This window comes from Talpa occidentalis, unplaced genomic scaffold, assembly GCF_014898055.3.
Source record: "Talpa occidentalis isolate TD23 unplaced genomic scaffold, MPIMG_talOcc4v2.1 talOcc4.5, whole genome shotgun sequence".
Lineage (NCBI taxonomy): Eukaryota > Metazoa > Chordata > Mammalia > Eulipotyphla > Talpidae > Talpa > Talpa occidentalis.
This window is the reverse complement of record NW_023604861.1, coordinates 66,037,119-66,058,700: the sequence shown is the minus strand read 5'-3', so window position 1 is coordinate 66,058,700 and position 21,582 is coordinate 66,037,119. Positions and strand designations below refer to the sequence as shown.

Here is a 21,582-nt window from a genome sequence, read left to right as displayed (position 1 = left end):
ATTAATAAGAGGAAAATATATAGCAATAGAAGCTCACATCAAGAAACAAGAAAGAACGCAAAGAAACAACCTCATCTCGAGCTCAAAGATCTAGAAAAGAACAACAAAAAAACCCCAAAACCAGTAGAAGAAAAAAGAAATAAAAACCAAAGCAGAAATAAATGAAATTGAAACTAAAAAAACAACAAAAGATCAATGAAACCAAGAGCTGTTCTTTGAAAAAAATCAATAAATAGACAACACCTAGCCAGGCTCACAAGGAAAAAAGGGAGAAAGCACAAATACACAGGATCATCAATGAAAGAGGAGAAATCACAACGGACACAGCAGAAATCAAAAGAATAATCAGTAACTACTATGAACAGTTATATGGAAACAAGTTTAACAATCTAGAGGAGATGGACAAATTCCTACAACTCTACAATCACCCAAAGCTAGATAAAGAAGAAATAGAACACCTAAACAGACCAATTACAATTAGCGAAATTGAAATGGTAATCAAAAACCTCCCCAAAAACAAAGCCCAGGACTGATGGATTTACAAATGAATTCTACCAAACATTCAGAGACGAATTAGTGCCTATCCTTCACAAACTCTTCCAAAAAATGAGAAGGGACCAATACCAAACACGTTCTATGAAGCCAACATACACTAATACCAAACCGAACAAGGACAACACAAAAAGGAAAACTACAGGCCAATCTCCCTAATGAACACTGATGCAAAATCCTCAATAAAATTTTAGCTATCAGAATCAACAATGTATCCATAAGATAATTCACCACGACCAAGTAGGATTCATTCCAGGGGACACAAGGATGGTTTAACATCGAAAATCAATCAACGTTATCCAACACATCAACAAAAAGAAATATAAAAACCATATGATAATATCAATAGATGCTGAGAAAGCTTTCGACAAAGTGCAACACCCATTCATGATAAAAGCCCTTGAAATTCTTGGATACAAGGAACATACCTTAACACCATAAAGGCCATCTATGACAAGCCAACAGCCAGTATCATTCTCAATGGTGAAAAGCTGAAAGCAATTCCATTAAGATCTGGAACAAGACAAGGATGTCCACTCTCACACTGCTTTTCAATATAATACTGTAAGTCCTAGCCAGGGCAGTAAGACAAAAGAAAGACATCCAAGGAATCCAAATAGGAAAAGAAGAAGTCAAACTATCACTATTTGCAGACGATATGATATTATACATAGAGAACCCCAAAAACTCCACAGAAAAGCTAATTCAACTCATCAATCAGTTCAGTAAAGTGGCAGGATACAAAATCAACACGCAAAAGTCAGTAGCCTTCCTATACACAAACAATAAATCTGAAGAAGAAGAAATCAAAAAAACCATCCCTTTCGTTATTGAAACAAAAAAATCAAATATTTGGAATAAATCTAACAAAAGAGGTAAAGGACCTATACAAAGAAAACTATAAAACACTGTTAAAAGAAATAGAAGAAGACACAAAGAAATGGAGAGATATCCCCTGCTCATGGATTGGAAGAATAAACATTATTAAAATGGCCATCCTTCCAAAAGCAATATACAGATTCAATGCTATTCCAATCAAAATTTCAATGTCATTCTTCAAAGAAATAGAACAATTATTGATGAAATTCATATGGAATCACAAAAAACCCCGAATAGCAAAGCTCTCCTGAAAAAAAAGAAGGAATGGAGGCATCAGACTCCCAGACTTCAAACTATACTACAAAGCCATAATCATCAAAACTGCATGGTATTGGAACAAGAACACATACAGACCAATGGAATCGAATAGAAAATCCAGAAATAAACCCAGAGATTTATTGTCAACTAATCTTTGACAAAGGAGCAAAGACTATGCATTGGAGCAAAGAAAGTTTGTTCAATAAATGGTGCTGGGAAAACTGGGTCGCTACATGCAAAAGAATGAAGCTTGACCACTACCTCACACCATACACAAAAATCAACTCAAAATGGATTAAAGAACTAGACATAAGACCTGAAACCATAAAATATATAGAAGGAAATATAGGCGAAACACTACGTGATTTGCACATCAAAGACATCTTTACAGACACATCACCCAAAGCAGTGATAGTGAAGGCAAAGATAAACAGCTGGGACTACATCAAATTAAAAGAGCTTCTGCACAGCAAAAGAGACAATAACAAAAACAAAGAGAAACCCCACCAACTGGAGAAACATTTTTGCACCCAACACTAATGATAAAGGACTGATCACAAAAATCTGCAAGAGCTGATGAGACTCAACAACAACAAAGAAAATAATCCAGTCAAAAAATGGGCAGAAGAGCTAAAAGAAACTTCTCTGAAGAGGAAATGCAAAATGGCCAACAGGCATATGAAAAAATGTTCAACATCACTTGTAATCAGGGAAATGCAAATCAAAACTACCATGAGATACCATCTTACACCAGTGAGAATGGCACATATTAAAAAAACTAGCAACAACAAATGTTGGCAAGAGGTGTGGAGAAAAAGGAACTCTTCTGCACTGTTGTGGGAGTGCAAACTGGTCCAACCACTGTGGAAGCTGTAGGAGATTTCTGGACCTACTAAACATAGAGCTTCATATGATCAGCAATTCCACTCCTAGGTATTTACCCAAAGGACACAGAAACATCAATTCCAAAGAGCACCTGCACTCCTATGTTTATAGCAGCACTGTTACACAATAGCTAAGCTTTGGAAACAACCCAATGCCCAAATAGATGACTGGATCAAGAAGATGTGGTACATATACACCATGGAATATTACTCAGCATTCAAAAAAGATAAACACATGCAATTTGCAGCAACATGGATGCGCTGGAAGGGATCATGCTCAGCGAAATAAGCCAAAAAGAAAAAGAAAAATACCGGATGGTCTCACTCATAGCAGGAATAGAAAACTTAAATAAGGGACCAGGAAAATGAAAAATAAACTATAAGAAAGTGAAAATCAAAATCAAACACAAAAAAACTATGAAACCAGAGACACTTTTAGTGGGCAGGGGTGGGAGGGGAGGGATTGGGGTCAGAATGGGGGCGCTGCAATTGTATGGGGAATATAACAATAAAATTTATTATCTAATAAAAAAAAAAAAAAAAGAAAAGTTTCAGAAGAAATAAAAAAAAAAAAAAAACCAACCCAAAATGGATAAAAGACCTGAATGTAAGTCCTGAAACCATAAAATATATAGAAGAAAATAAAGGTAAAACACTACACAACATATCCCCCAAAGCAAAGAAAGTGAAAGAAAAGATGTATAGCTGGGACTACATCAAACTAAAATGCTTCTGTACAGCAAAAGAGACATTAACCAAAATTAAGTGATACCCTATTGATTGGGAGAAAATTTTTGCACTCCATACAACTGAAAGGGACTCATCACAAAGATCTACAAAAAGCTAATGCAACTCAACAAAAACAAAGTAAACAATCCAGTCAAAAAATGGGGATAAGAGCTAAAAAAAGGAAATGCAAATGGCCAACAGTTATATGGAAAGATGTTCAGCATCACTTGTAATCAGGGAAATGCAAATCAAAACCACAATGAGATACCAGTGAGAATAGCACATATTAAAAAAACAGGAAACAACAAGTGTTGGCAAGGATGTGGAGAAAAAGGAACCCTCCTATACTGCTGCTCAAATGCCAACTTGTGCAACTGCTATGGAAGGCTGTGTGGAGGTTCCTCAAACTACTAAAAATGAGCTTCCATATAACCCAGCAATTCCACCAGGAATCTACTCAAAGGACACAAAAACATTAATTCAAAAGGTTATCTACCCTGTTTACTGAGCACTATCTACCCCTGTTTACTGAGCACTATTTACAATAGGTAAGAGATGGAAACAACCCAAATGCCCAAAAAGAGGTGACTGGATCAAGAAGATGTGATACATCTACACAATGGAATATACTATTTGGCAATCAAAAATGATAAACTCATGCTATTCACAGCAACATGGGTGGAGCTGGAAGAGAAATAAGCCAGAATGAAAAAAAAAATAATTGGATGGTTTCACTTATAGAAGGAATGTAGGGGAAAGAAACAAGTGATCAGGAAAAGAAAATAATTAAAATAATAAACAAAATTAACAGGCAATTATAAATCAGAGACATTCTGCAGGGGAGTGGGAAGGAGAGGGATCAAAACAGGGTGGGAAGAGCACAAGGGACTATGGTGATGGTGCACAGGTGAATTGGTGGTGGGAATTCTATGGGGACTATACCTGAGAGGAGGAAGCATGCATTGTACAAAAAAGAAGAATGATGTAAAATATATATAAAATTTAAAAAAATTAGTTTCTAACTTCAAGAAATGTGACACTCAAAATAAAGAGATTGCTAATTTTAAAGAATTTGGTCCAGGTAACTTAAAGGCATAAAGTACTTTGAAGGCTGGAACAGTGAGATCCAAAAACTTAGAGAAGAGAAGCTACCCGAAACACATGCTGGAACTATTTGGCTATTTTTAAACTCTGACCGGCAACTTTCCTTGTTTAAGTTTCACTCACTTTGAAATTTCACCAAACTTATTTTCTTTCTAACAAGTACTGTCATTGCCCTTCCCCGAAGTGCTGCATAGACTCCCTTCTTTAAGTCTGACAATATATTAGAGTATGTATATCTCAAACTATTTCTAAATTCTGTAATTCTGAACTCTTCTCACCTGAACTAAAATTTAAAATGACTTACATATATTGAACCATGAAAACTGGAAAATCTAGAAACAAATTCAACAGGATTTATACCTTTGTACTCTGACAACTGTACCATCTGGGAAAATGCTTTCTTCTTGTCCATCAGCAAATAAGTTTTTGATAGTCTGGTCAGGAAATGTGATTTCTTTCCTTCCATCTGGGAAATGTTTTTCTGTTTAAAAGAGGTTATAAATATTTTATTCTTAAAGGAAAGAAGGATTTAATAGGAGAGGACAGAGCAAGTTCTTACCTATTTGTCCACTTGAGAAATGTAGGACTTCGAGCCCTTCTGGGTAGGTCGTATGAGTGGTCTGCGCAGCCGCATAGTAGTAAATCTACAGAGACAACGATAATGAGTGTGCCTTTCTCCAGAGATGTTTATACTACCAGAAAAACAGCACCATGGAAACCTACCACTCGTTCATCTGGCATGACCTGCTTCATATCACCATTAAAGAAAGTGACAGTGATGGTCCTCCCATCTGCACTCACTTCTTTCCGAGTTCCATTTGGGAACAATATAACATGACACCCATTCTTATAGACCTTTTCTATCTGCAAAAAAAAAAAAAAAAAAAAAACCACAAGATTATCAATATGTAAGGTTTCCTTCTGAGACCACATGACAAGAATATCCCTAATTCTCTTGCTAATTGTTTACTTTGAAATTTTTCGTAATAAACAGTCTCTTAGAGAAAAGTTAAACTTGTAACAATCAACTTCAAATTAACACATCACCATTCTCATGTTACCTATGCCTCCAAACACTTATTTTAGTCGAACTTTTTAAAAGTAAACTACAGATGTCACTTCACCTGTAAACATGTCAATAGATAACTCTAATGGAAGGATTTTTAATCACCCCTAGCAAATAGTAACCCCTTTTATATCATAACAATCCATGCCAGTTTTCCTAAATTCACACAGAAAGGCTTTTTACAGTTGATTTGAATCAGAATCAAAACAAGGTCCACATATAACACTTGGTTGACATGTCTGGAACCCCCCTCTTTTTTATTTTTAAAGATTTATTTATATTTGCATATAAGAACTGGGATGTAGTCCAGAGGTGCAAGAGGTGAGAGGACTCACCAGCTCAGCTGACCCACATGGAACCCCTTTTAATGCCAATTACTTGTTGAAGGAACTCACAGGATAGAGCAGCCTTTGTGCTCAAAGGCTGCAGACCCTCGCTTCCCCCACCCAGTAACTGAAAAAACAGCTCTGCACATCCCTAAGCAAAGCAAACCAAACTCTTATCAGTTTAGACCCTTATCTCACACTTAAATCTCCTATCTTACTTCACCAATAGGATGTTAAGGCCCAGTCAAACAAAACTGGACAGAACCCGTTCAGAATTCCACCTGTGAGCCCCTACCCGCTCAAGCTAAGTATTTCAGCAACCTTAAGATCAAAGGTACATTCTTCCTTGAATTGCCTGCACCCCCTTTCTTGAGGGTGTACTATCATCTACAAATAAAGCTTCATTTCTAACTCACCCATTCTGACTCCCACAAGATTAATTTCTGTGCAGCAGTCAAGAACCTCCAGGGTCCCTCAGCATCCCCAAGCCCCATCAGTGGGTCGGTCGGTGGTCATGTTAAATTTCCCACATTCTGGATTTGGTTGTTTTCCCATTACCATCATAGTATTACATATAATATTTAGATTTAGAGGCTTGATTAAATTTGGGTTGGATTATTCTAAGAATACTTTCTAGGTGCTGCTATGAGCCTTTTCAGGAAACACATTCTGAAGTACTATATGCACTTGTCCTTGTGATTTCAGGACTGCCTGACATATCAGATTCATCACGAAATCCCATCAACCTTTCCTATATGGTTTGGGAGGCACTAAATTGTTAACCAGATCCTTTCTTTCATCACAGGCTACAAAGTGGTCATTTTCTCATTTCTTTTCCATTAAATAGCTGGAATTCTTTTTAAAAAAGAAAATAAATTTAAAAAAAGAAAAGAAAATATTGGGCCTCCCCGGTGGCACAGTGGGTTGAGCACCGCACTGTGAAGCTGTCCGCAGCCTCTGCAGCATGGGTTCTATTCCCAGCCGGCCAGGGAGAGTCCCACATGGCATGGCAGACCTCTCCTGTCTCGCCTGCTGCTCCCTTCAGCAGTGTCTTTGGTGTGTGTGCCTGTTCTGCTCCCCGCTCTGTCTCTGGTGAATTCTCTCACCCTCCCATGCTTCTAACTGTATCCCAGTTCTTATATAAATAAATAAATCTTTAAAAAAAAGAAAAAAATAAAATATTTTCTCATCAACACTTTGTTAACCTACAGTAGAATTTGTAGAGGAAAAGTCTAACTACTTTTGACTGTTGTTCTTTTCCTTCCCTCCTTCCTGGAAACTAACAGAGAACTTTGAGCCTTAAATGCAAAAGTAAGTTTTCTATAACCTGAAGACAGATTTCCTCCTCACCTCCCTGGCTAACAAACTTTAATTATGTCCCTTCCCTCTGCATCTCTTCCAGCTAGAACACCCAGCCAGGCAATTTTTCTGTTCATAACCTTTCCAAGCACCAGGATAAAATTATATAGGTTGGAGAGACAGAGAGAAAGGCACCAGACCAGGTATGTATAAGAACAGCTGCTGAAAGGGTAAGGCCTAGAGCTGACTTTTTAAAAGTACCAAGATTGGGTCGCTACATGCAAAAGAATGAAGCTTGACCACTACCTCACACCATACACAAAAATCAACTCAAAATGGATTAAAGAACTAGACATAAGACCTGAAACCATAAAATACATAGAAGGAAATATAGGCGAAACACTACGTGATATGCACATCAAAGACATCTTTACAGACACATCACCCAAAGCAGTGATAGTGAAGGCAAAGATAAACAGCTGGGACTACATCAAATTAAAGAGCTTCTGCACAGCAAAAGAGACAATAACAAAAACAAAGAGAAACCCCACCAACTGGGAGAACATTTTTGCACACAACACTAATGATAAAGGACTGATCACAAAAATCTGCAAAGAGCTGATGAGACTCAACAACAACAAAGAAAATAATCCAGTCAAAAAATGGGTAGAAGAGCTAAAAAGAAACTTCTCTGAAGAGGAAATGCAAATGGCCAACAGGCATATGAAAAAATGTTCAACATCACTTGTAATCAGGGAAATGCAAATCAAAACTACCATGAGATACCATCTTACACCAGTGAGAATGGCACATATTAAAAAAACTAGCAACAACAAATGCTGGCGAGGGTGTGGAGAAAAAGGAACTCTCCTGCACTGCTGGTGGGAGTGCAAACTGGTCCAACCACTATGGAGAGCTGTGTGGAGATTTCTGGACCTACTATACATAGAGCTCCCATATGATCCAGCAATTCCACTCCTAGGTATTTACCCAAAGGACACAGAAACATCAATTCCAAAGAGCACCTGCACCCGTATGTTTATAGCAGCTCTATTTACAATAGCTAAGCTTTGGAAACAACCCAAATGCCCAAAAACAGATGACTGGATCAAGAAGATGTGGTACATATACACCAGGGAATATTACTCAGCATTCAAAAAAGATAAACACATGCAATTTGCTGCAACATGGATGGCGCTGGAAGGGATCATGCTCAGCGAAATAAGCCAGAAAGAAAAAGAAAAATACCGGATGGTCTCACTCATAGCAGGAATCTAGAGAACTTAAATAAGGGACCAGGAAAATGAATAACTGTAAGAAAGTAAAAATCAAAATCAACAAAAAACTATGAACCAGAGACACTCTATGGGGAGTGGGGGGTGGGGCAGGGAGGGGAGGGATTGGGGTCAAAATAAGGGGATTGCAATTGTATGGTTGTATGGGGACTATAAAAATAACATTTATTTTAAAAAAATAAATAAAATAAAAGTACCAAGATTACAAAAGTTTTTTAGCTACATTTGGAAGAACAACAAATAGTTTAAACAAAGGAACTGTAGTCCTTCTTTTGCTCTCTCTAGACTAACTGCATGTTTATATATTGAGCATCAGGCTGAGACTGTACTCCAAAGCACTGAAGTTCTTAAGTTCTAACGGCTATTTCAACTCTGTTTTAGCAAATGTTCATTTTACTATATTTTATTTTAAAAAATAATTTTTTAACCTTTCCATCAGGATGGCTGATTTCTCCTTGAATTTCTTCTTCATTTTCCTCTTTTTCATCCTCCTCTTTATATTCATGGTTTGGGAAGTCTACCGGTTCAGGGGGTTCCCTGGGTAAAGCAGTCTGTAAGGACAAAAGCTCTCATAAGTCCTAAAGGACGTGTAATACAACACTTCTAGCTACTGAAATTTAAGCTTATTTCCAAAAGCCAGATTATACTGTTTTAGGATTCTAAAACTAATGTTTCATGTTACATACAAACTGTTAACAATGTTAAATAAATGGGCTAGAAACACAAGTTCATTAATCAATTTTAAGCCTGAGATAATCTATGTTTGAATGTATAAAAAAATAAAGATATTTACTTGTCCCTTATCAGAATTGCCTAAATCACGACAAGGCACAGACTTGGATCTTCGAGATGGATTGCCTGTTAAAATAGAATTGTCAAAGTTAGTTTTAACATTTAAACAAAAATCTTAAATTTATTTAATATCATGGCCATTTTCATAGTTCATATCCTTTTGTGAACTGCTGTCTTTTATCCATTAATTAAGGAAGTCAATATTTTTCCTTACTAATTCAGAGGAGTCACTCATTGTGTAAACTCAAATATTTATTCAGGTTCTTAATTCCTGGGAAACCAAGAAAGACCAAAATAATATCTGTCATCAGATTATATCATCTGGAGGACGACACAGGTCCTCCAACAGACAGACCCAAAGATATTTTGGAGCTAATTACAAGGACTTTAGTGAAACTGTAGAGGAGGGGTAGAGATAACAGATGACAAGAATATATACAGAATTTTTCTTGAAAATATAACTCGGTATTTAATTAAAATTTAGATCAGCACAACAATCATATGCTTTTTAGAAATATATTTAAAAATAGTATACACACAATCGTCACCAACACCAAACAATAAATTTAGGTGAATTTGTAAAAATACATCAAAGTTCTAATATTTTCTTTCTATAAAATAATGGGTCATAACATTCCCAACTTTTAAAGGTTTCAAGCAAATGCCAAGATCTGACAAACATTAAAAACTACAATAGATACCATATGGTACAGGGGAAATAGACTACAGAAGAACAGAGGCAGTCTAGTCAGAAAGCTGGTGTTACCTGAGAAGTCTTATGTGGCATCTGGAGACAGAAATGTTTCAGTTGCACTGTGTAGAATCATTTGCCCCAAATTACCAAGTGTTTGCAGTTCAATCCACTTAACTGATTATAAAAATACCAACTTCAGAAAGATTAGTTTAGGGACTATGGGAGTGAGGGTAATAAGGATAAAAGAAAAAAAGGAATCAAGGAGTACATATGGGTTTTGCCTTCAGCAAACATGTGGATGATAGTCAAGATTCTGGGAATAAAAAGTGTAGCTCTGTTTTGGATATGTTACATGAAGAACATTCTCCTTCACCTCATAGGTGCAAAGAATACACTACATGTTGAGCTCTGCATCACATCATTTCTAAACCTTATAACACTTTTAAACCTTATAACTATCTTCCATAGAAAAGATTGATATCCCCCATTTTAGAGGTGAGGAAACCAAGGCTGATGGGTTATATAACTTGCCACAGTTGTCATTTAATGAAAAAGCATAGGGCCTCCCATGGTGGCGCAGGCAGTTGAGCACCATGCTGAGAAGCTGTCCACAGCCTCTGTAACACTGGTTCCATCCCAGCCGGCCGGCGAGGATCCCACATGGCGCGGCAGACCTCTCCCGTCTCACCCACTGCTCCCCTCAGCAGTGTATTTTGGTCAGTCTGCCTGTTCTGTTCCCCACCCTGTCTCTGGTGAATCCTCTCACCCTCCTGCACATCTGGCCTGTGGAGTGCACCAAAGGGTCTCCTATAAGTCCCTAGGATGCCCCCAGAAAACCCGATATTCAAAGACCACATGTCCCCCCGATCTGCTGCCAGCTGCTTGTGCATGTCTCCGAGCAGTCCAGACAGCCAGAAACCACAAACCTGAGCTACAGTACTACCTTCTCCCCCTCTCCTCTGGACTCTCTACTCTGATATATACAATAGTGAAATCAGGCCAATAAATAACATGACAGTGGACTCTAAGTAGTCAAATAAAAAGAAAAATTGCACATCTCTCAGTTTAAATCAAATTTTGAAAGGAATGCTAGAAATGACTAAGCTTAGTAAGGGAGGCATGTTGAAAGTCAAGGTAGACTAAAAGGCAGGTCTCTTGTGCAAAACAGCTTAGCAAGCTGTCAATGCAAAGGAAAAGTTTTTGCAGGAAATTAAAGTGCTAACCCAGTGAACACACAAATGATAAGTAAAACAGTCTACTGCTGATATGTACAAAGTTTTGGTAGTCTGGACAAGTCAAACTAGCATTCCCTTAAGTCAAAGCCTAGTCCAGAGCAAGGGCCCAACTCTTTAATTCCACTAAGATGCAGAGAGTAAGGAAGTTGCAGGAGAAAAGTCTGAAGAAAGAGAGGTTGCTTCACAAGGTTTAAGAAAAGTCATCTCCATAACATGAAAGTGCAAGGTGAAGCAGTAAGTACTGATGTAGAAGCTGTGGCAAGTTATCCAGAAGATCTAGCCAAAACAATTATTAAAGGGGCTACATTAAACAACAACACATTTTAAAATCAGCCTTATATTGGAAATGCCACCTAGAACTTACATAGAGAAGTCAATACCTAACTTCAAAGTTTCAAACAAGCTGATTAGGAGCTGATGTGGCTGGTGACTCTGAATTAAATCCAATAATCATTTATTATTCTGACAATCTAGGGCCCTTAAGAATGATAAGTCTACTCTGCCTGTACTTCATAAATGGAACAATAAAGCCTGGATGACTGAACATCTGTTCACAACACAGTTTACTGAAAGCTTAAAGCCCACTGTTGAACACATGCCACTGCTGAGAAAAAAAGATTCCTTCCAAAATATTAAAACTTGCTGACAATGTGCCTGGTCACCCAAAAGCTCTAATGGAGATGTACAAGGAGATGAATGTTATTCTACCACAACACTCCTGCAGCTCATAAATCAAGGAGTAATTTTGACTTTCAAGTATTACTATTAAAGAAACCTATTTTGTAAGAGTATAGCTACCATAGATAGTAATTCATCTCATGAATCTGGGCAAGGTCAATTTAAAACCAACTGGAAAAGATTCATCATTCTAGATGCCTTTAAGTACATTCATGATTCACAGGAGATCAAAATATCAACATCAACAGGAACTGGAAGGAACTGATTCCAACTTTTGGAGTCAAGACTTCAGTGAAGTGATGTGGTGGAAATACCAGAAGAACAAGAATCGAAGTGGAGCCTGAATCACTACAATCTCATCATAAAACTTGAATGGATGAGGAGGTGCTTTGATGTATGAGAAAAGAAAATGGACTCTTAGGATGGAATCTTTGTGAAAATACTGTGAACATTGCTGAAAAGAAAATAAAGGATTTAGGGCCTCCCCTGGTAGCACAGGCGGTTGAACGCAGCACTGTGAAGCTGTCTGCACCCTCTGTGGCGCGGTTCGATCCCGGCTGGCTGGCAAGAATCCCACGTGGAACAGCAGACCTCTCCTGTCTCGCCCACTGCTCCCCTCGGCAGTATATTTCAGTCAGTCTGCCTGTTCTGTTCCCCACTCTGTCTCTGGTGAATCCTCTCACCCTCCCACATATCTGGCTTGTCCCCCGGTTCTTGTATGCATCAATAAATATATCTTTAAAAAAAAAAGAAAAGAAAAGAAAGGATTTAGAATATCACACAAACTTAATAAAGGAGCAGCAGAGGAGAAATCTATCATGAAAGGAGACGTCAACTGATGTGGTAGACTTCACTGTTATCTGATTTTCAAAGTTGTCACAGTCATGCCAGCCTTCAGCAACCCTCATCCAGAGTCATCAACATCAACACACTGAAGCTTCACCAAAAGATGATAACTTGGCACACACAGATTCCACAACCTCCAGAACGAGTAGCCATCGGCCTGCCTACATCAACAGAGTTCTTACAAACCCCAGCAGGCCTATGCCAGACACAGCCCAGCCCTGTGAGTGGCAGGGTGCACATCAGGAGGGACAAAGAGAACACAGAGACCCTGCAACCTCTGGGGCGGGCAACCAGTCATCAGCCCACCCACATCAACAAGAGTTCTCACAAATATTTGTGACTGGGACTACACCAGAGCCAGCCCAGCATGGTTGGGGCACACCTCAGATAGGAAAAAGGCAGCAGAGACAGGCAACTGGTTTGAAGCTGTAGGAAAACCCACTCCTCCCAACCCCAGTAGTCCCTGATGCCCTAGTAGGAGCACCCAGAAGTCATGCCTGCTGGCACAAGTGGGATGGTGAATATACTCCTAGAACAAATACAAAAGCAAATAATGGGGAGAAAGAAAAATACTAATGGTCAAGAAAGCCCTCCTGGAAACAACAAAATACACTACAGAAAGCTCCTAGAACCAAATACACTGAACCAGAAAAATTTCTCTACCTGACAGATAAAGAATTCAGAATCAGGAACTCCCCGGTGGTGCAGCGGTTGAGCGCTGGGTTGGGAAGCTGCCCGCAGCCTCTGCAGCGCCGGTTCTATACCCGGCTGCTCCCGGACACCGGAGGAGGGTCCCACATGGTGCGCAGACCTCTCCTGCCGCCCGCTGCTCCCCTCAGCAGTGTACTTCGGTCCTTCTGCCTGCTCTGCTCCCCGCTCTGGCTCTGGTGAATTCTCTCACCCTCCCGTGCTTCTGACTGTACCCAGTGCTTGTATAAATAAATAAATAAATCTTTAAAAAAAAAAAGAATTCAGAATCACCATAATTAAAAAATTTAAAGATGAAGGAAAAGAATGACAGAAACAATCAACAAAAAGAAGAATAAGACTGAATGTTTAAATAAGAAAATAAGGGAATTGTGGGTTGTTAAAAGATCAATGAAAGAGCTAATAAATTCTGGAAAAAGGCACAAAAATAGAATAGATGAAATGGCAGAACAAATCAGTACTATCAAACATATAGATCTAAAAAGAACCAAAAAACAAAAGGAAAGAGAGATACAAAGGAAAAAAGAACAAAGACACACTTCAATAACTATCTAACACCATGAGGAAAGGAAATACAAGAGTCATATGAATCCCAGAAGGTGAAGAGAGAGACAAAGAAAATGAGAAACTATTCAAGGAAATAAATGAAGAGAACTTCCCAAACATGAAGAAGAAAATGAAAACAGACATACAGGAAGATAAAAGAACATCCAATTGCCATACTGAAAGGAAAACTATAGCAAAGCACCTAACAGCAAAGCTTAAAGCATCCCAAGACAAAGGAAAAAAAAAAATGAAGCTCATGAGGTGAAAGAAACAGATGGCCTATAAAGGAAAACAAATTAGGCTGATATCAGACTTCTCTGAAGAAACACTACAGGAAGGAAAGAATGAAGTAACATATTCAAAAAACCCCAACACACAAATGCCAGGATACTTTATGTATTCTGCCCAAGAGTTTATGTATTCAAATGCCAAGAATACTTTATCCTGCAAACCTATCCTTCCTCTATGAGGGAAAAACAAGCACCTTCACAGACAAACTCTTCAGAAATTCGCTACTACTAAAACCCCACTCAAAGAAAAATTACAAGAAGCCTTAAAATCTAAACTAACAGAGGTATGAATAGGAAGAACTGAACAAGGTAGTGAATAGAACCACAAAATGATGAACAAAATGGCAATTACAGACTTCTATGTATCAATAATTACCCTGAGCATAAATGGACTAAACTGACCAATAAAAATACACAGAAACACGTTGGTTTAGAAAACAGAACCTGACCTTATGCTGTCTCCAGGAAACACACCTAAGTGCCAAAGTAAAAACAGATTAAAAAATAAAGGCAAGAAAAACAATTCTACTAGCAAATGGCCCCCAAAAGGCAGCAGGGGTAACCATACTTATATCACATAAAAGAGATTTCAAACCAAAAAAAGATAAAAAGAGACACTGATAGGCACTATACAATGATCAGAGACAGTACACCAGGAAGTTACAACACTCATAAATATATACTCACCAAACAAAGGAGCACAAAAATAATTAGACAATTACTTTCAAATCTGAAAACAGACAATGCAGAAAACAGATATGTGGTAGCAGACTTCACATCCCACTCTCACCAAGGGACAGATCGATGAGACAAAAAATAAACAAGGACAATATAACCTTAAACAAAAATCTAGACCACATGGGTTTAAAAGACACCTATAGGTAACTGCACCCAAAAAAAACCCACACGCACATTTTCCTCAAGTGTACAAGAATCATTCTCCAGGATAGACCACATACAGTACCAAAAAACAAACAACAAATACATAAAGATCAAAATCATACCATCTAACGTCTCTGACCATAAAGGCACAAAACTAGAAATCAACCATGGAAAGAAAGCAAGGAAACCCCCATTACATGGAAACTGAAGAACATGCTACCGAAAGACCACTGGACTGATAAGAAAATCAAAGAAGAAATTTTAAAAAACATTGAGACAAATGACAATGAGACAACAATGTCCCAGATTGTAAAAGACACAGCAAAAGCAGTATTAATAGGAAAATATATAGCAGTACAGGCTCACATCAAGAAACAAGAAAAGAAAATTAATCTCCCATCTCAAAGAACTAGAAAAAAGAACAACAAAACCCAAAGGCCTGTACAAGAAAGGAAATAATAAAAACTCAAGCAGAAATGAAATAGAAATAAGAGACAGTCCAAGATCAATCAAAAGCTGGTTGCTTAAAAAAATAAACAAAATAGACAAACTTCTAGTGAAGCTCACAAAACAAAAAGGGGAGAAAACACAAATTAATAGAATCATAAATGAGGAGTAGAAATTACCACAGACACAGTAGAAATCCAGAGGCTAATCAAAAACTACTATGAACATTCATATGTAAGCAAGTTCAAATCTAGATGAGATGGGCAAATTCTTAAAACTGTACAATCATCCAAACCTGAAGAGACAGAAAACCTAAACAAATCAACTATAAGCAGCAAAACTGAAACAGTAAGCAAAAGCTACCCCCCCCACACCAAAAAAAAAAAAAAAAAAAAAAAAGCACAGGTCCAGATGGTTTCACACATGAGTGCTACCAAACATTCAAAGATGAACTGGTGCCTATCCTACAAAAACTCTTCCAAAAAACTAAGAAGGAAGGAATACTATCATGTACATTTTACAAAGCCAACATTACACTAATGCCAAAACCAAACAAAGACAACACAAAATAAGAAAACTACAGGCCAATCTCCCTAATGATGCTAAAATCTTCAATATAATCTTAGCAAACTGAATCCAAAAATGCATCAAAAGGATAACACATCATGACCAAGTGCAATTTATCCCTGGGACACAAGGATGGTTCAACATCTGAAAATCAATTAATGTAATCCAATTCATCAACAAAAAGATATATAAAAACCATATTATCATATCAATAGAAGCTGAGAAAGCATTTGATAAAGTTCTACATTTATGATGAAGGCCCTGGATAAAAGGAACACACCTTAACACAATAAAAGCCATATTAAGACAAACCCAAAGCTAACATCATTCGCAATATTAAAAAACTGAAAGTCTTTCCATTAAGATCTAGAACAAGACAAGGATGTCCACCTCACCACTGCTTTTCAACATAATACTAGAAGTCCTCGCTAGAGCGATTAGGCAAGAGAAAGACATATAAGGAATTAAAAAAGGTAAAGAAATAAAACTATCATTATTTACAGATGATATGGAAATATATAGAGAACCCTAAAAAATTATAAAAATGGCCATACTACCAAAAGCAATTTAGAGTGAATACAATTCCAATAAAAAAAAAAATCTCAATTGCATTCTTCAAAGATATAGAAGAAATCCTGTTGAAATTCATATAGAATCACCAAAAAACCTCATATAGCCAAAGCTCTCCTGACTAAAAGGAAGGTAAATGAAGGTTTAACTCCCACACCTCAAACTATACTACAAAGCCATAGTTAAAAAAAGCAGAATGGTACTAGACCAAAAACAGACACACAAACCAATGGAATCGCTCTGAAAGCCCAGAAAAAAAGCCACATATATATGTCAACTAATTTATGACAAAGGAGCAAAGAATCTACACTGGAAAAAGGATAGTCTTGTCAATAAAAGGTGCTGGGTAAACAGGACCACCACATGGAAAAGATTGAAACTAGACTACTACCTCACATCATATATAAAAACCAACTCAAAATTAATACAAGACTTGAATGTAAGACCTGAAACCATAAAACAATATAGAAGAAAACATAGCCAAAACACTCCATGACATACACGTAAGAAACATCTTTGAGGACTCATCCCCAGAAACTAAGAAAAATAAAGAGCTGGGACTACATCAAACTAAAAAGTTCCTGAGTAACAAAAGAGACAGCAACCAAATGAAGTGACACTCTACTAAATGGGAGGAAATATCTGCGTACCATACATCTGAAAAATGACTGATATAAAAAATCTACAAAGAGCTTACACAACCCAATGAAAACAAACCAAATAACCCAATCAAAGAATGGGGAGAAGAGCTAAAAATACATTACCTTCTCTAAAGAAGAAATGCAAATGGCCAACAGGCAATATGAAAAAATGTTCAACATCACTTATAATCAGAGAAATGCAAATCAAAACCACAATGAGATACCTCACACCTGTGAGAATGTGCCATATTGAAGAGATCAGAAACAGCAAATGCTGACAAGGATGTGGAGAAAAAGGAACCCTCTTACACTGCTGGTGAAAATGTAAACTGTTCCAGCCACTAAGGAAAGTTGTGTCAAGGATCCTTAAAATACTGAAAATGAATGTACCATATTCCAGCACTCCTGAGAATATACCCAAAGGACACAAAAAATACGATTCAAAGGGAAACCTGCACTCCTATGTTTACTGCAGTGCTATGCACAACAGCTAAGATATGGAAACAAACTAAATGCCTCAAAACAGACAAATGGATCAAGATGTGCTATGCTCACAAAATGGAATATTACTCAACAGTCAAAAAAGATAGTGGCCTCCCCTGGTGGTGCAGCGGTTGAGAGCTAGGCTGCAAAGCTGCCCACAGCCTCTGCAGCGCTGGTTCGATCCCCAGCCACCAGCAAGGGTCCTACATGGTGCACAGACCTCTCCTGCCGCACCCGCTGCTCCTCTCAGCAGTGTATTTCGTCACTCTGCCTGTTCTGTTCCCTGCTCTGGCTCTGGTGAATTCTCTCACCCTCCCACGCTTCTGACTGTACCCAGTGCTTGTATAAATAAATAAATAAATATTTAAAAAAAAAAAAGATAAACTCATGCCGTTGTGGCAACATGGATGGAGCTGGAAGGGATTATGCTAAGTGAAATAAGTCAGAAGAGAAAAGAAAAATATTGGATGGTCTCACATACAGGAAGAATATAGGGAAACCAAACAAAGGATCAGAAAGAAGACAAAACTGGCAAGCGATAGAACAGAGAGTATAGCAAGGGAAGGGTAGTGAGAGGGGTCAAAATAGGGGAGGGAAGAGCACAAGGAACTATGGTGATGGTCATGGGTGCCATGGTGGTGGGAGAATTATGGGGACTACACATGAAAAGAGAAATCAAATATTGTACAAAAATAAACAACAATGTAAGAAAATTTAAAATTAATAGAAAAAAGATTTCAATTCACTGAAGATTCAGATTATGGTTAGCGTTTTTTAGCATTAAAGTAAATTTTGAATTAAGGCATATGATATATTGGGTTGTTTGGGGTTTTTTTTAGATTAAATGCTATGGCACACTTAAGAGGCTACAATATAGTGTAAACATTCTTTCATATGCAGGATGAAACCAAAAAAAGTTTTTGTGTGACTAGCTTTATTGTGAGGGCCTGGAACTACAGCTGCAGTATCTCCACGGTGTGCCTGTACATGAAAAGATGCTCAACATCACTATACATCAGGAAAATGCAAATTAAAACCACAATAAGATATCGTCTTTCGATGGTCATCAAGGAGACAAAAGAGACAAGTGTTGGCAAGGATCTGGGAGAAAATGCACCATCATGCACTGTTGGTGGGAATGTATATTGGTTCAAATCACTATGGAAAACTATGGAGATACCTCAAAAAATTTGTAATAAATATGTATGACCCAGTAATTCCACTTCCGAGTATATCCTATAAAAACAGGATATTGCACTCCCATGTTGACTGCAGCATTATTCACAATAGGCAAAACATGGCAATAACCTAAGTGGCTCAGCCCTGAGAAAAAAAGAACAACTGCCATTTGTGACAAAATAGAAAGATCTTGAGCATATTATGCTACGTAAGCTAAGTCAGTTAGAGAAAGACGAGTATTGTATGCTACCACTTATATGTGGAATCTGAAACATGAAATTTGTGAGGGGAAAAAAAAGTTACCCCCAGGTAACAGGGGCTAGAGGAACAAAGCAGTTGTTTAAGGGTACAAACTGCAGCAAGCATTTGTAAGACCTAGATATGTAATGCACAGCACAGTGAATACAACAATATAGTATTATAACATTCAACCTTGTTAAGATCCTAATGATTCCACCCATAAAATGAAAGGACGTTTATGTAACATGATAGAAATATTTGACCTAGATATGTAATGCACAGCACAATGAATAAAACAATATAGTATTATAACATTCAACCTTCATAAGATCCTAATGATTCTACCCATAAAATGAAAGAACATTTATGTAACATGATAGAAATATTAATTACTGCTACAATGCCAATCACATGAAATGTAAATGCTATCAAATTGTTACACACTTCAAATTTACACAATGTTATATGTCAAATATATTTTTTAATTTAAATTTTTTATTGAGGTAACACTGGCTTATATCTTTGTGTGTATTTAAGATCCCATCACCTTCAGGTGTTAATGAAGCACACCCACCAAGAAAGCACACATGATCCACCACCACAATCCACTCTCTCCCTTCTCGTCCAACATTCTTCCAGAGACCTCAGTTCTACAGTCACCTTTCCTTCTAGACTAAGATAATTCTCAAAGTGTAAGAGAAACACTTTTTTTCAACTTTTTTAAACTTTATTTACTTATTTATACAAGCACTGGGTACAGTCAGAAGCGTGGGAGGGTGAGAGAATTCACCAGAGCCAGAGCAGGGAGCAGAACAGGCAGACTGACAAAGTACACTGCTGAGGGGAGCAGCGGAAGAGACAGGAGAGGTCTATCACACCATGTAGGACCCTCGCCGGCGGCCGTGGATCGAACTGGTACTACAGAGGCTGCAGGCAGCTTCGCAACCCAGCACTCAACCACTGCGCCACCAGGGGAGACCCTTAAATTTTTTTTAACTTCTTTCTGGATACTGTGTGCATTTGCATCTTCAATGTCACTGATTCAATCTTCCATTTGGTCTATTCTACACTTCCATAGCTTTCTCCAGAATTCTTCATCTCTTCTATTGATTATTTTATATTCTGCATCTCCATTATTATCTAAAGTTTCAATTTCTGTTTATTAATTTTGCTTCTCAGGAAATTCATTTGTTTTTCTGTATTTCCTTGTATATCTTTGAACCACTGTTCTGTGATTTCTCTGTATTCTTATGTGTCTTTGAAATTATCATAGCTATTTTGATTTTTGCTGATAGGAAGAGCAGAGACTTTTCCTTGTCTTTATGACTGGGTTCTGGAGATTTTCTCCTTCCATGTGGTGTAGTATTCCCCTGTGGGCTTGGATTGCCATTTGTTATGTTTTTTCTTTCCATTATTTGCTTTCTAAGCTAGTACTGATGTCAGCAATAATGAGGCTTGACTTGTAAAGCCTCTGTTCAATGTAGTTTGTGTCCAAATTGTTGAAGTCTGTGTTGGACTCTGCTGTCCAAAAGATAATCAGGCCCCAAATGGTGAGTGAAACCAGTAAGGGAGAGGGTGGGCCCAACAGTCAAAGGTGACCAGCAACCATTCTGCAAAGCGTCCTTTGGCTCACACATGGCTATTAGAGGTCAGTGATCTCCATGCACCTACGCAACCTGCACGCCAAACTGTAGGTGAAGCCAGGCTCTTGAGCCAAAGGTGAACAGTAACCATTCCAGAGAGCACCTTGGGCCTATACACAGCTGTTAGAGGCCGACAACACCTGCACACCCAAACATCTGTGAACACCCCGCCCCAAACTGTGAGTGAAGCCTAAGGGCAGATGGAGGGCCCACCATCCAAAGGTGAAAACCACACACAGGGGAAGAGACCAGCAGCATACAGAGACAGTGTGACCGTCAAAGCTAGCAACCATCCACAGCATCACAGTCCTTAAGAACCTGGCGTGACACCCAACACTAATGATAAAGGACTGATCACAAAAATCTACAAAGAGCTGATGACACGCAACAAAAACAAACAAAATAATCCAGGCAAAAAATGGGCAAAGAGCTAAAAAGAAACTTCTCCAAAGAGGAAATGCAAATGGCCGCCAGGCATATGAAAATATGTTCAACGTCACTTGCAATCAAAGAAATGCAAATCAAAACTACAATGAGATACCACCTCACACCAGTGAGAATGGCACATATTAAAAAAAACTAGCAACAACAAATGTTGGTGAGGATGTGGAGAAAAAGGAACTCTCCTGCACTGCTGGTGGGAGTGCAAACTGGTCCAAACACTATGGAAAGCTGTATGGAGATTCCTCAACCTACTAAAGATAGAGCATCCATATGATTCAGCCATTTCACTCCTAGGTATTTATTTA

The 21,582-nt window shown here is 38.0% G+C and overlaps 1 protein-coding gene across 3 annotated transcripts in view; it reads right to left on the bottom strand.

Moving 5' to 3' along the window:
- The window catches only part of CENPJ (centromere protein J), an 87,079-nt gene that overhangs the window by 7,949 nt on the left and 57,548 nt on the right, over positions 1 to 21,582 (bottom strand). For all 3 annotated transcript variants that reach the window (XM_054701338.1, XM_054701337.1, XM_037527381.2), the window contains 5 exons: positions 9,186 to 9,250; positions 8,821 to 8,943; positions 5,130 to 5,270; positions 4,966 to 5,050; positions 4,767 to 4,887 (listed from right to left, as the gene is read on the bottom strand). In XM_054701338.1, the coding sequence (XP_054557313.1) occupies positions 4,767 to 4,887; positions 4,966 to 5,050; positions 5,130 to 5,270; positions 8,821 to 8,943; positions 9,186 to 9,250 (535 nt within the window). The remainder of the gene's footprint in view (positions 1 to 4,766; positions 4,888 to 4,965; positions 5,051 to 5,129; positions 5,271 to 8,820; positions 8,944 to 9,185; positions 9,251 to 21,582) is intronic.